This window comes from Sceloporus undulatus, chromosome 4 (assembly GCF_019175285.1).
Source record: "Sceloporus undulatus isolate JIND9_A2432 ecotype Alabama chromosome 4, SceUnd_v1.1, whole genome shotgun sequence".
Classification (NCBI taxonomy): Eukaryota; Metazoa; Chordata; class Lepidosauria; order Squamata; family Phrynosomatidae; genus Sceloporus; species Sceloporus undulatus.
Genome location: NC_056525.1, coordinates 72,472,264 through 72,485,885, shown reverse-complemented (window position 1 = coordinate 72,485,885; position 13,622 = coordinate 72,472,264). Strand labels below are relative to the sequence as shown.

Sequence of the window (13,622 nt, the reverse complement as noted above, 5' to 3'; positions counted from 1 at the left end):
CTTTTAAAGCAAGTTGTTTTGATTGATCTTATGTTAACTGAAGCATTTGTTTCTAAATTCTTGCAGTATAAAATAAAGTGATTAAAAAGAAGAAGCTGACACTGGATACTGGTCTAACAATGAACAACTGTCAATAAACTGTTAAAGTCAAAATGCTTCAGTCCTGTTCTTCCAGTAAGAGTTGGAAAGCAGTTATAATAGCCAAATGTTTAAATATACATATGAATAATCAATTTTAAAAGACAGGAGTATTTTGCAAAGCCAGTTAAATCACTGAGCAATACTAGAACCAAAAGCCAATATTGCTTTAAGGCAATAAGCCTTTTCTCCACAGCATAGCCACACATATGCTAGGGATTTTGCATGGTTGGCAATGGATGTGGTTCACCCTCCTTTGAGTAGTATCACTTTCATTACTTTGGTGAAGCCAATATAGGATCCAAATCCATTTTTTCAATGCCCTTACCATCTCCACTTTGGGCCAGATAAATTAATGCTATTGTAAGAGAGGACAGCTGTCAGGACATCTCATCATCACATTTTCCTTATCTTCCTCAAGTCCAACATTTCTTTGGTGTTTGCCACATGGCTATCAAGAACTCCTCTAATTAAAGAGCAATTTCTCCTAGACAGCTTTTCTTCTGCTGTCTATCCCTCTTGCTCTCCACTTATCCCTGCTCTGCAGCTGTGTAATTCTTTGTTCTGACTCTTCTGCCTAGAGCATTGTGCGTCAACTCTCCTCCATGGAAAGCCTCCGCTACACCTTTTCACCTTGTTGGCTTCTCTTCCTTTTCTTTTTCTTCTCTTCCCTTTGTCCCCCCCCCCCCCCACACACACACACACTTGCCTTTTGACTTCCTTTCCACACTTGCCTGAATTAATAGTCCACAGCTGTGGTTATTCTATTCAGGCAGGGTGCTGCATGACTTGCCAGTGCCTGGGGCTGACCTAATTTCTTGGCACTACAGCTCACGGCTATCTAATCCAGAGCCATAAGAAGCCCAAGCAGGATATGTATGTATCCAGCAGTTTTTCACAAGTGGAAAGACCATTCTAATTCAGGGCAAAAGTGGCACAAGCTTTCATTCCCAACAGATACAACAATTACATTCTTATCAAGAAACCGAGGATGCAACCGTTCCAAGTCTGAAGCAATCAATATTTGCAGACATTTGATCCTGGAAACTCCATGGCAAACAGCTGATCTTTCTGGACTGGATTAAGGCCTCTTTGGGCCAGGATCACCAGACTGGCATCTGGACTGGGTGATCACGGCCCAGGGCTAACGGCCTGAGTCATCCAGACAGAATAACGTAAGGCCAAGGGAAACGTGGTCCTTTTGATCCATGTGTAGGCCCTCAGACAGCAGATCAAAGGCCTTGCCCACAGCAGAAATGACCCTTCATGGTCTCTCTCAACACTGCAGCACTGCTACACATCACCTCCCAAAAAGCTGCAACTAAGAAAACAGTGTCATAGGGATCAATAGATCTTTCTTTGTACATCAATGAGATAATGGATTTTGTCAAATTCATGCACCTGAAATCCTTTTTGTTTTCAAAAGTTTTCTACAGGTGTTTGGGATACCCATTATTTAATCTTTCCCTTATTCATTTTAAGAAAGTTTGTCTTTTTATACACAAGCCTGCAAATGCATAATTTTCCATATTGCTGCATATATATCTGAGGCAGAGTTGATATGCAGAAGTATGGTATTTTCATATTGTTTCAGTTTCCCCTCATGCTTTTGGACAAGATGCTAGCAAGGACACTCTTGGTTGGAGTACAGGGATGTATCATCTAAGATTCTAAAGTTACAGTTGGAGAGAAAGGAATATAATCAGAAGGTAACATATCTCCTACTTGACTATCTTATATTTGTATGAATTCCCTAGTTATATTACACACACACACACACGTACTCATATATATCTCCCCTCAGTATTAGTCCTACCTTAATTAAAATCTATTTAAACAAATGGAAGATTTTAGCCAACTATTTTAATTCTCATTTATTTCAACAATCAGCTTCTTTCACAGTAAGACCCAAATCCTTGCACAAAGGATTTAACATCAAGATTCCCCTAGCTTGTTAACCCTGAGCAGAAAATTTGTTAGGAGCAATATTTAAGTTGGATCGAGTTCATTATGAAATGATCCACAAGAGGGCTCCTTTCAACAAGCAGAAATGTTATTCGATGCTCAGCAGCACTGCATGAAACAGCAAAAGTTTTAACATATCAGAAAGTTAATATATCTTTACCATAATGAAAATATAGCACAAATAACCTTAAGGAAATTGTTCAGGGAGACTGATATAGTTATTTTCCTTATCTGTGTGTTGAGAATGGCAGACAGTGTGGTGTAGTGGTTTTGAGTGTTGGACTCTGGTGAATAGAATTTGGGCAAGTCACACTCTCTCAGCCTGAGGAAGCCAAGGGCAACTCTGAAAAAAATCTTTCCAAGATGATTTATAAACTAAAATTCTGATCCACAGAATTCACTCATTTTGGTGCATGGTCACTGCGCTCCTCCCTCTGACAGATCCAAGAGAACCTCTGGCTTTAATTCAACTAAAGAATTTCCTCCTTAAATCACAGACTGACCATGAAGACCTCCAGATGTTGCTGGATTGCAGTCCCCATCATCTTCGACCAAAAGTCTATCCAGATATTGGATTGCAGTTCCCCTTAGTCAGTGTCCATGGATGGTGGGAATTATGGTCTAGTGTTCTCTACAGCAGTGGTTATCAAACTATGGGGCACGACCCCAAGGGGGGCAGCGGCACAAGAGTTGCTCAAAGGGGGACAAGATGTTGATGCCCTGATCCCTCGTCCTTCTCTGCTTCCCAAACTTTTTCTGTCCTGAAGAGAATGGCAAGGAAGGCATGGGCTCTCTGCCTGAGGAGGACGGAGAGAGCTATTTCCTTATAAAATATTAAAATATGAATATACATATTTCATGTGTGAACAAAAACAGGCACAATAAACAAACAAGATTTTATTTATACAGTATATTACAGTATGTCAAGAGGGGAGGTGCAACATCTGCATGTAGCTATGAAGGGGGTTACAAGGGTATAAAGTTTGAGAACCACTGTTCTAGAGGGCCACTAGTTTCCCATCCTTCTTTCCTGAATTTATGTTTGTAAGGCTTTGCACATTTGTGTTTACAAAGGATCTGTAAAAAGTTATCTTGGAAGGTTTTTTATTACATCAGTTCTATATTTAACTCTCTAAAATTGTGCATGGCTTGATACTCTTTCCTTGAGTACTCTGCAAATTGTTTTCTGTCTGAAACACAGGATACTCTTTAGCCTGAAAAGCTTCCAGTGTGCCTCTTGGAAAGCTACCGTCTATGTATCTGTTTTGAGGGGTAGGAAGCAATGATTTTAATTACAAAATGAGCAAAGCAAGAAGAATATGGAAAAGGAGATGCAAAACTCTTGTCAGCAAATGAGATTTGGACAACAGATGCTTAGGCCAGTGTAGAAGTTGGTGATTGTTGGTGTGGAAAAGTACAAGCTGCTTGAGGGGTCATTTAGGCTTGGAGCAAGGCTATAGTGGATTTCGAAGGCTTTCATGGCCGGCATCCATATTTTTTGTGGGTTTTTGGGGCTATGTGGCCATGTTATAGAAGAGTTTATTCCTGACGTTTAGCCAGCATCTGTGGCTGGCATCTTCAGAGAATGCTTGCCACAGATGCTGGCGAAATGTCAGGAATAAACTCTTCTAGAACATGGCCACATAGCCCCAAAAACCCACAAAAAAACCTATAGTGGATTGCTTGCTCTTTAAAAGTGTTTTAATAGCCTCCTTTTTACAGGGGCATCCGATCTTTTAACACTGGAAACAACTCACCATATGGATCAGATTGTAATGCGTCCGCTTTCTTCTCTCCATTAAGCTTGTTTGCTATCTTTGGAGCTCAAACTTCCAGGTTGGTTTAAATATGAGAAATATTTCAACAGAACCAGTACTAGATTATGAATAAAGCAACCCCATCTGGCGATAGGAGAGAACATGCATTTATCTCCACTTGAGCTCATCAAGCCATTTTTGCCAGCTGGATATATTCAGTGAGTTTATTTCCCAAGCTTCTCCCCCTGCCCCCAAGGGCTATGGGAATTAGTATCTGCTTTGGTTAACATAAGTGTACACCTGGACTTGCCATGTTTCCTCATTTTGTATGCTTTGGTCTAAAATATTATTTAAAAAAAACAAGATTTCAACACCCATCATTCTAGTTGGTTCCTGATTCTCACTGTGTCCATCGTTCCAGACTGCTGTTCACTAAAATCACTCCAAAATCACCCTGAAATTGCTTTACTAAAATAATTTTGCTGAAATCACTTTACCATTGAAACTGGACTTTGCTAGACAGCCTTGTTAAAACCCGTCCAAAGCACCCTATTCTTATTATTTGAGTCCCTGCTTCTGGGAAAGAGGGAACCAAATGAACATGCTTTTTCAAACCTCTCTTCAGCAAAGTTATCTTTCAGCTCTAACCTATCCTTCTGCAAGTCCTTTCAGTACATAGTTTCCACCAGTTTAACTTGCTTCCTCTTTTGTGTCTTCCATTGTAACCATTTCCTACAATGGCAACATTTAACCTGCTATGGCCAAAAAAGAAAACAAAGAATCCTGCAGCACGTAAGAGACTTTCACAATAAATTATTACTCTAAATTATTAATAAATTAATTAGCCCTTAAAGACCACAGGACTCTTGGCAGCTTTTTCTTGTGTCTTTGTAAATTTTTCTCCTATTTTTGGAACCAGCTTTTGTTCCAAAGTCTAGCCACTTCAGTGCGGCCTTACACTGGTGAACTTGTGGAAAAAAATGTGTTCAGATACAAATTGGTGGCCCTTCCACTCTTTAAAACCTGTTATACCTTCATGATGATGGTAGCAAGACAAGAAATGGCAAACTCAGGAAAAGATGAAGAATATATTTGTACTAGCAACGTCAACAGTTACAGAACACTGTGCTGCTAAGAAAAAATGACAAAATAACTATGCTGCTACTGGAAAATAAAAAGCAATGTTCAGTTTTTTATTCCTAATGTGAAAATGTTCACAAAAATCAGGCTTTGTTGAAACAAGCATTTCACAGGTCATTGTGAAGAGATCTCTTGAGCTAAAACTTATAGAACTTGTCTTATTGTTATTGTCTTATTGTTATTCATTGAACCATTATATTTAAAAGCATAACTATAATGTTTGTTTCACTGCATTGTTTCTCCAATGCTAAAGTAGTGTGGGTAGACTTCAAAAGCTACCTGGTGTGCTTTCCCTCATACGGCAAGGAAAAGCTAGGGAAAATGAGGGAAGGACTAAAACTCCCTTTCGTCTGGCACTATTGCCCTGATGTGATACAGACTGCTACTGAAGACTCTATCAATTATTAACATATTAACATCTGATTTGGCTGTCAAAATGTAGAGAGAAAAAATGTATGAATTCCTAGAACTTCCTAACTCTAGTCCACAGAAGCAGTACTGGTTGTGTTCTTGGGTATATCTACACTGAAAAAAATAAATCATTTTGACACCAGTTTAACCACCATGGCTCCATTCTACTGAATCCTTACATTTGTAGTTCTGTGAGGTACCAGCACACTTTGGCAGAAAAAGCCAAAGGCCTTGTAAAACTATAAATCCCATGACTCCATAGAAGGGTGCTGCAGCCAAACAGCATTATTTCTACAGGGTAGATGCACCCCTTGTATTCTTCTATGGTTTCTCCCTAGACTCTTTACTAGTTTTTTATGCAAAATTATGGATATCACCATAATATATGGATATAAATTATGGATATCACTATAATCAAAATTAAGGACACCACCATCACTATCATGTTCACAGGATTTATCATTCTGGTTTCCAATTTATAACCGAATGTGTGCTCAGACATGCAGCATGAACAAATGCACTTAGCTGACCAAAAACAAACAAAGCAAAACTGAGCTTAACTGCACAGTTCTATGCAAGTCTACTAAGAAGTCCTACTGAGTTCAATGGTGCCAACTCTGAGTTACACACTATATCAAATTAGGAGGCATAAAATTCCCCAGCCAGTACTTTGAAATCAGACTAAAACTTTAAGGCATACCAACACAACATGGGTTCCAGCAAGCCAAACCCAAGAATATCTTGGCAAACATCATATTTCTGCTGTCTATTTGAAACTTCAGATATTTGGGAGGTGGGGGATGGAGGGGAGCACCATAGCTAGTGGTCAGCATTTTCCTTTCTAGGTTCCTTAATCTAAAGTGTGCTACTTGTCCCAAAATTTAGTATTGCATAATAATGCACTAGAATAAAAAATAAATAAATGATAACTATATTTAAGCTTCTCTAAAGTTTATTTCATAAAATTTTACTGCCAATATTTGTATCTTAGATTGCAAAAGAAAAAAGAGTTCACAATCTTCTGATGGGCCCAAGAACCTTCACTGATAGCCTGTGTGCTAGAAGAAAATGAAACCTCAGAAAGAACTAAAGAAATTGGTGTGGGAAAATGTCAAAAACATCACCCCCCCCCAAAAAAAAAAAACACCAGCATTATTTACATGATCCCAGAGGACTTGCAGATAAAGCCTGAAAGGTATGTTTTCAAGAACTTCACTTCAGGCTCTGTGTTCATAAGGATACATCTTTGTATCACAATAAGAACCCAAGCCCTCACTCCAGTACATCTGCCTTGGTCCAGGCCTTGGAGGTAGAGAGGAACTGCTCTGGACCTCTTACCCTTTCCCTTCACCACTCCCTTCTCCTTCTGTGTCATGTCTTTTTAGATTGTAAGCCCGAGGGCAGGGAACCATCTAACTAAAAAGATTGTATGTACAGTGCTGTGTAAATTTACAGCGCTTCATAAATAAAGGTTAATAATAATAATAAAAATAGGAGCAAAAGCAGAATCTACCACCAGTGGCAGAGAGAATCAAACTATTTGCTCATGCATCTTGTATTTGTTCCCATAGAAACAGACTTACTGGAATAAAATTAAAGACTCCAATCAGTGTTTTTCTGGCTCAGGCTATTTTTACAATACAATCATTGGAAAAAAGCAACTGACAACAGCAGGAAGAAATGAGTAAGAATGTGACCATTTCAGCAACAGGAAGCTGATACACACACAAATCTGACTGCTGAACAGTTTCAGAAGCCACTTCTACTTTTACCTATATTAATATTATTAAATTATCGTCATCATCATCATCAATAGTTATGTGGCAGTAGTTTGTTGGAAGACTGATCTGTACTTGCCAGAAAAGTGAAGATACAGGAATTCAGTAAGGATATTGTATGAGACATATTAAGAATGAGCAAATGTCATGATGTGATGATACTTACCAGAAGGTGTCGAGTCAATGCAGAATCAGCCAAAGGCATTAGATATATCTGCTCACCTACACTCTCGAGCTTCTTCTTTTGAAAAATAATATCATACCAACTTCCTCATGTTAGATCAATAGACGAGATCTGAAGTACTAAGCTTTCACAGTTCACTGGTAAAGCCACACAGAAATTCCCAAATTCAGAAAAAGACCTTTGTCTTACTTAGGCCATGGCGATCTGCTGCCAGATGGAACAGAGGGCTAGATGGACCAATTCACTGCAGACTTTTAAAGAACACATTTCCCATTTCTTTGGGGGGGGGGGATATATTAAGATTTGTTTACTTTATTACATATATTGTGACATCCAATTGCAACCCTTGTTAAGAAACATACTGAAATTTCAGACAGATATACTGATTCCTGTCATTTTAGATCAGAAGTAGGCATCTTCAGAAGATCTGAGAAGCCATTTTTGATCACTGAGTTCTTCTGTGGGTGACATGAAAACCCCAAAATGTGGGGGGGGGGAATATAAATGGAAATGGCTTCTAGTCCTCTTCTGGAGGGATGTATTTGTTTTAGATGGAATAGCTGCATCTCCTGGATGAATCCATGAAGATCAAAAACACTGTTTTGACCCAATTTTCAGGCACCAATTTTAACATTTTTACTTTCAGTCTTGGAGTGCAGTAAACTTCCATCTGAAACTTCCTACCTGGAAACGCTGCATTTCACCTAATAGTAGTTTGTATCACTGTTTAAGAAGCTAAGGAATATACGACATTGTATAATAAAGAAATATTAACTACCTGGAATATGTAGTGCAGGTGGGGAGATAAAGCAGGCTCCAGTTGTACATCTGTTATTTAGAAGTGGCCTTGAACGATGCACAAGAAAAGCAGTCTACTTGGGAAGCTTTTACATTGATGCATGTCTTCTCTGATGAGACTTTTATATGTTAAAGGTAAACATGCCATAATCTAGATCATTTCAGTCTGGCCTCAGCCCTGGTTATGGGGCAGAGAAGGCTTAGGTCACCTTGACAAACGGCCTAGGCCAGGAACTGGACAGAGGAAGTGTGCCTGTACTGGTTTTGCTGGACCTCTCAGCAGTTTTTGATACTATTAACCATGGTAGCCTTCTGAGCTACCTTTCTGTGATAGGACTTAGAGGTGCTGTTTTACAATAGCTCCAGTCCTCCCTGGAGAGTGCACTTAGAAGATGGTGCTGTGGGTTTGCTATTCAACAACCTGGCCATTGGTCTGTGGTGTTTCCTAGGGTTCAATTTTGTCCCTCATGCTGTTTAAGTTATACATGAAACCACTGGGAGAGACCATCTGGAGTTTAGGGGTGTCACCAGTATGCTGATAATGCTCAACTCTATCTCTCATTTACACTAAACTCCAAGGAAGCTTTTCTGTATTAAACTAATGTCTGTTGTCATTAATTGACTGGATGAAGCTGAGCACATTGAAACCTATTCCAGACAAGACAGAGGTGCTCTTAGTCAATTAGAAGGCAGATCAGGGAATAGTGATTTAACCTGTGCTGGATAGAGTTTTACTGAAATCTCAGGTTTGTAGTTTGGTCATAGTCTTAAACTCAGGCATGAGCCTGCAGGCGCAAGTATTGGGGATGGCCAGGAGTGGGTGTGCACAATTAAAACTAGTGTATCAACTATACTCGTTCCTTGAGATGTCAGATCTGGCCACACTAACACATTTCTTGGTTACAGCCCATTTGGATTACTGAAATACTCCAAAGGCATCAGATCCCATTTGATCCTGGAAGCTATGCAGAGCCAAACCTGGTTAGTACTTGGATGGGAGGAAGAAATTGGCAAAACTATATCAGAGTATGCCTTGCTTAATAAAACCTTATGAAATTTGTGAGGTCACAATAAGTTGATGGGGCACTTAAAGGCACATATATACACAACAGAAAACACATTCTAATTTGGGGTTCTTTTAGAAACTGGTCAGAAACTTCAGCACATGCAAAATGCTGTGGCTAGATTACAGACCAGAGCTGGTTATTGTTGCTGTTGTTGCATGTGTTCAAGTCATTTCTTATGACAACCCAAAGGTGAATCAATCAAGGGTTTTTGGTTTGTTTGTTTTTTTGGCAAGATTTTTTCAGACAGGGTTTGCCTTTGCCTTCCTCTGAAGCTGAGACAGTGACTTGCCCAAGGTGACTCAGGGTTTCCATAGCCAAGCAAGGATTTGAATCCTGGTCTCCCACATTATAGTCCAACACTCAAACTACACTACACTGGCTCTAGGGCTGCTTATAAGGAAGGATATAGTTCTCTTGCGGAAACAGCATCACTGCCTAATAATTTTTTTTTCGACGACACTTGTTTTCAAGTGCTAGTTATAACCCATAAAACCTATAAAACCCTATAAGGCTTAGGTCCAAACTAGCTGAAAGCCTGTATCTTCCCATATGAGCCTGCCCAAATCTCACAATCTTCATAGAAGGGCTTTCTCCCAGTTACTCCAAGCCCTCTCAAGCTATTCTGGTGAGTACAGAGGGGAGAGACTTTTCAGTGGCTTCTCTCAGGCTATGATCTCCCTCCACAAGGAAGCTCAGTTGGCCCCCTCTCTGCTCTCTTTTCACCAGCAAGTAAAGTCTTTCCTACTTAAACAATCAGGCTGGGATAGAAGGATGTGCAATGGGTATGATGCTTTAATACGTAATAATGTGTTTCCAGATTTTCAATTTTTTTTAAGTTAATGCTTTAAAAGTAATGTTTTAACTGGATTGATTGTTTATTGATGTTTTAACATTTGTACCATGCATTATTTTTGCTATTTTAACTAATATTGCAAGTCACTTTGGGCCCCCTTTGGGAGAAAGGCAGAATATAAATCAAATCAAATCAAATAAAAATAAATAAATGTTTCAGCTCAATGATCATAGAATACAACAAACAATACCTACTTTTATTATATTTATTTTATCGGTTTTATTGAAAACTGAAGATCAAGATCTTCTGCACTCTGTATCTTCATCTACAGTTAATAGGTAACGGTGCACTTCTATTACTGTTTTAAAAGATGGAGTCGCTGGAATCATGCCCTCCGAAGAGATAGCAGAACAGAGGGGATTTAACACTGCTGACAGAACAAGACACTAAGCTCAAGTTGCAGACAAAAGGAAAGTCTATATAAAAATCAACAAAGGGTCTGGTGACACCTTAAAGACAAACAACCTATGCTTTCATGGACAAGAATCCATCAGATGTATTAAACATTTTGTGGAGTTGGCATATATGATATATACACACATAGAATAGTGCAGTCAGACATAAAAGGGCATGTTCTTTCCAAAGTAAGAAGTTCAGTCTATGTTTTGGTATCCTACTGACATTAATAAAACTTCAGGGTACTTAACTTTGGCTGAGTTCTGTCCATTCATCATGAAAATCCTACTTATTTAACAAATAAAGTCAGCAACTCAAACTTTAAGTACAAAAACAACATCAGAGGAGTCAAATGGCCCATTTTTCATTTCAGCTCCTATGCTTAACAGCACATGTCATCCATACTGTTCGTAATATTCATCAGTTAACACACGATTTGTACTTTCATATTTCATCTACCAATGGATCTCACTGTTATTTTGGCATTTGTTAGCAAACTTAACTTGAAGTTGCAATCCTACAACCACTTAGCTACAAAAACAACTTACCAAAATAATTTATTTAAGGAATACATTTCTAAGTAAACAATTTATTTCTTAAGTAAACAGTAATATATTTGGCCACTTCTTTGGTGTATTTCGAGTACCCTCAAGTCCCCAAGGAAACCACACATACACACACAAACGTATCATTTTTAATTCCCCTGAGGCAATTACCATATACAGTATACTCATGTATAAGTTGAAAAATTTAGATTAAAAAATTGACCCAAAAGGCCTGGGTCGAATTATACAAGGGTCAATACAGTCATCCCCCCGAGCCGGTTCCCAGCCCAGCTACCTTCAGTGGGGGCAGCCCTGTTGGGAAGGGGCTGGGAAGGTTATTGATCACCACTGCAGTCTCTTCCAAACTGGGTTGCCTCCAGAGGGGGCAATCCAGCTGGGAAAAGGACAGGAGGGTGATCGATTGCCACCACAGCCACTTCCCAGCTGGGTTATCTTTGAAGGGAGCAACTCAGCTGGAAAGAGGTGGGGAAATCGTCCACCAAGCCTCTTCCCAGCTGGCCTCCTCCTTAAGTCTGACCCTTGATTTATATCCATGGATCAATTTTGGCCCCAAAAGTTGACCCCGACGTATACATGAGGTCGACTTATTGTTTATTATATATGGTGTGTAGTCTACTTTATTCAAAGTTCATATCAAAATAATCATAGCCGTGACAGATTAGTTTTCATATAGTAACCAACTGTACAACAGGATGTCTGACATCTGCAGCCATTGAAAAGCTAATGTATTAGAATTTGTAAAATCTAGTAAAAAAGAAACTAAAAGGGCTAAGCCACTGTCAGTAGCAAGGCAATATCAGACCTTCCTATACCACCACAGAAACATTTTTATTGTAAACACAACTGAATCAAGTCTAATGATCAATATATGAATGTTTGGGGACAAACTGTGAAGGCGTCCAGCAATTATTCTGCTGCTGCCAGGAAAAGTGATGATGGAAAATGATGTAATAGGATGTAGAAAGCATATCTCCACACATTTATGTTAAATTTATATGCTGTATTGCTCTCTCCAGCCAAACGAATCACTATTTTAGTATCCTCAGACAAAAACCAAAATTAAAGTAATTTGAACAAATAATGATCAAGTTGTTAAAATAATATTCCATTCATACAGCAGAAACACTCATGGGAGAGAGACCTTGGGCCCTCAATTTTACTGACTCACCATGTGAAAACAAGATACTAAACGTTCCTAGGGAAAGAGAAGGAAAAAAAAGTGTATTCAGAACAAGGTAAGGGCTAATGCCCCAGATTATTCTGTACAAAATGTATATACCTCAGTCACTCACATCCTGAACCTAATCAAGTCTTTCTTAATTAAAACAACAAATTTAATGGAACCCTGGGAAAGCAAAGCATTTTCCCCCATTTAAAAAAATGTTAGGTAGGAAAGCAAAAAAATGGAGTTGTCTCTTGCTAGACAAAACCTTAATGGAAGAGGAAGCACAATATATTTTGCACTAAAGCAGCTCCTCAAACTATGTAAACACTAATGCAGTGGCTGCATTCATTTATGAGCTTGATTCCTCCAACTCAATTTTGCATTTGCAAAATTTGCATTGCACTCAATATCACACAGGTCAGTTATATAGCTAACATAAAGGCAGACATGTACCTATACAGATGTATGTTAAAGCTAATGGAAGACAAAAAGAGTGAGATGACAATAGCAATCTCACAGTCATATAACTTTTTAATAAAAAAGTAATAAAGAAAGCCAATTGATCCACATGACTCTTGAAAGGTCATTGAACAGGTAGGCTCAAATGACAATCTTGTGAATGAAAATACAGTCCTCCCTCCGTTCTCATGGTCTTCGGACACGTGTCCCTCGCTTATGCGCAAGGGATGAACGGAGGGAGAATAAATGGGGTCTGTGGCCTTGGTGCATGCCTGCGTGTACCCACGCACCTGCGCCTATATTGAAGCTAATGGGGTTTTAATATATGCAAAACTCCATTTTCGTGAGGTGGTCTGCAACAGATCCCCCACGAAAAAGGAGGGGCGACTGTACACTTAAGCAAGGGCAAGAAACCACAGCTGTTGTTTTTCCCAGTATCTTATTTAATTAATCTAGATAACAAGAATATTAAGAGAAAGTTGAATTCATCTCTACAGATCATTAAAGGATTCAGCAAATGAAGAAGTTCATTCCAGACTGCTCATCTGTAGGAAGATCTGAAAAATATAAAAACTGCTTAGCCTTATCAGTGGAGACTCTTGGATAGTCTGCACATCAAGTATACTTACTTGAATCCTCCCATCGTAGAAGATGCAGTTTCCATGCTGAGTAATAGAGAAATCCCAACACCAGAAAGAGACAGAGGGCTAGTAGCACATTACGCATGAACACCAGCAGTCCCATCTTCTCATGGGTTTGGATCTTCTATAACACCTGAGAGAAATAAAAGAGTTTGAGCCTTGCGTTTTCTAGCTGGTTTACATATGTTGACTAATTTATGTGTACATAAAGTATCACTCACACATATGTTCTCTTCATACATATTATTCAAGTACTCCTACCAGAAGCACCAATATTCCAGTTCTATACCTTTTACTGGACATA

General features: G+C 39.0%; 1 protein-coding gene across 9 annotated transcripts in view; it reads right to left on the bottom strand.

Annotated features, from left to right (window-relative positions):
• Positions 1-13,622, bottom strand: part of ST3GAL3 (ST3 beta-galactoside alpha-2,3-sialyltransferase 3) — a 301,371-nt gene that overhangs the window by 276,588 nt on the left and 11,161 nt on the right. For 6 of the 9 annotated variants that reach the window (XM_042462928.1, XM_042462930.1, XM_042462931.1 and 3 more), the window contains exon 2: positions 13,307-13,451. In XM_042462928.1, coding sequence (XP_042318862.1) covers positions 13,307-13,421 — 115 coding nt within the window. In that variant the 5' untranslated portion in view covers positions 13,422-13,451. Of the gene's footprint in view, positions 1-12,221; positions 12,249-13,306; positions 13,452-13,622 lie in introns of all 9 variants that reach the window. The other 3 variants (XM_042462929.1, XM_042462933.1, XM_042462932.1) reach the window with 1 other exon arrangement.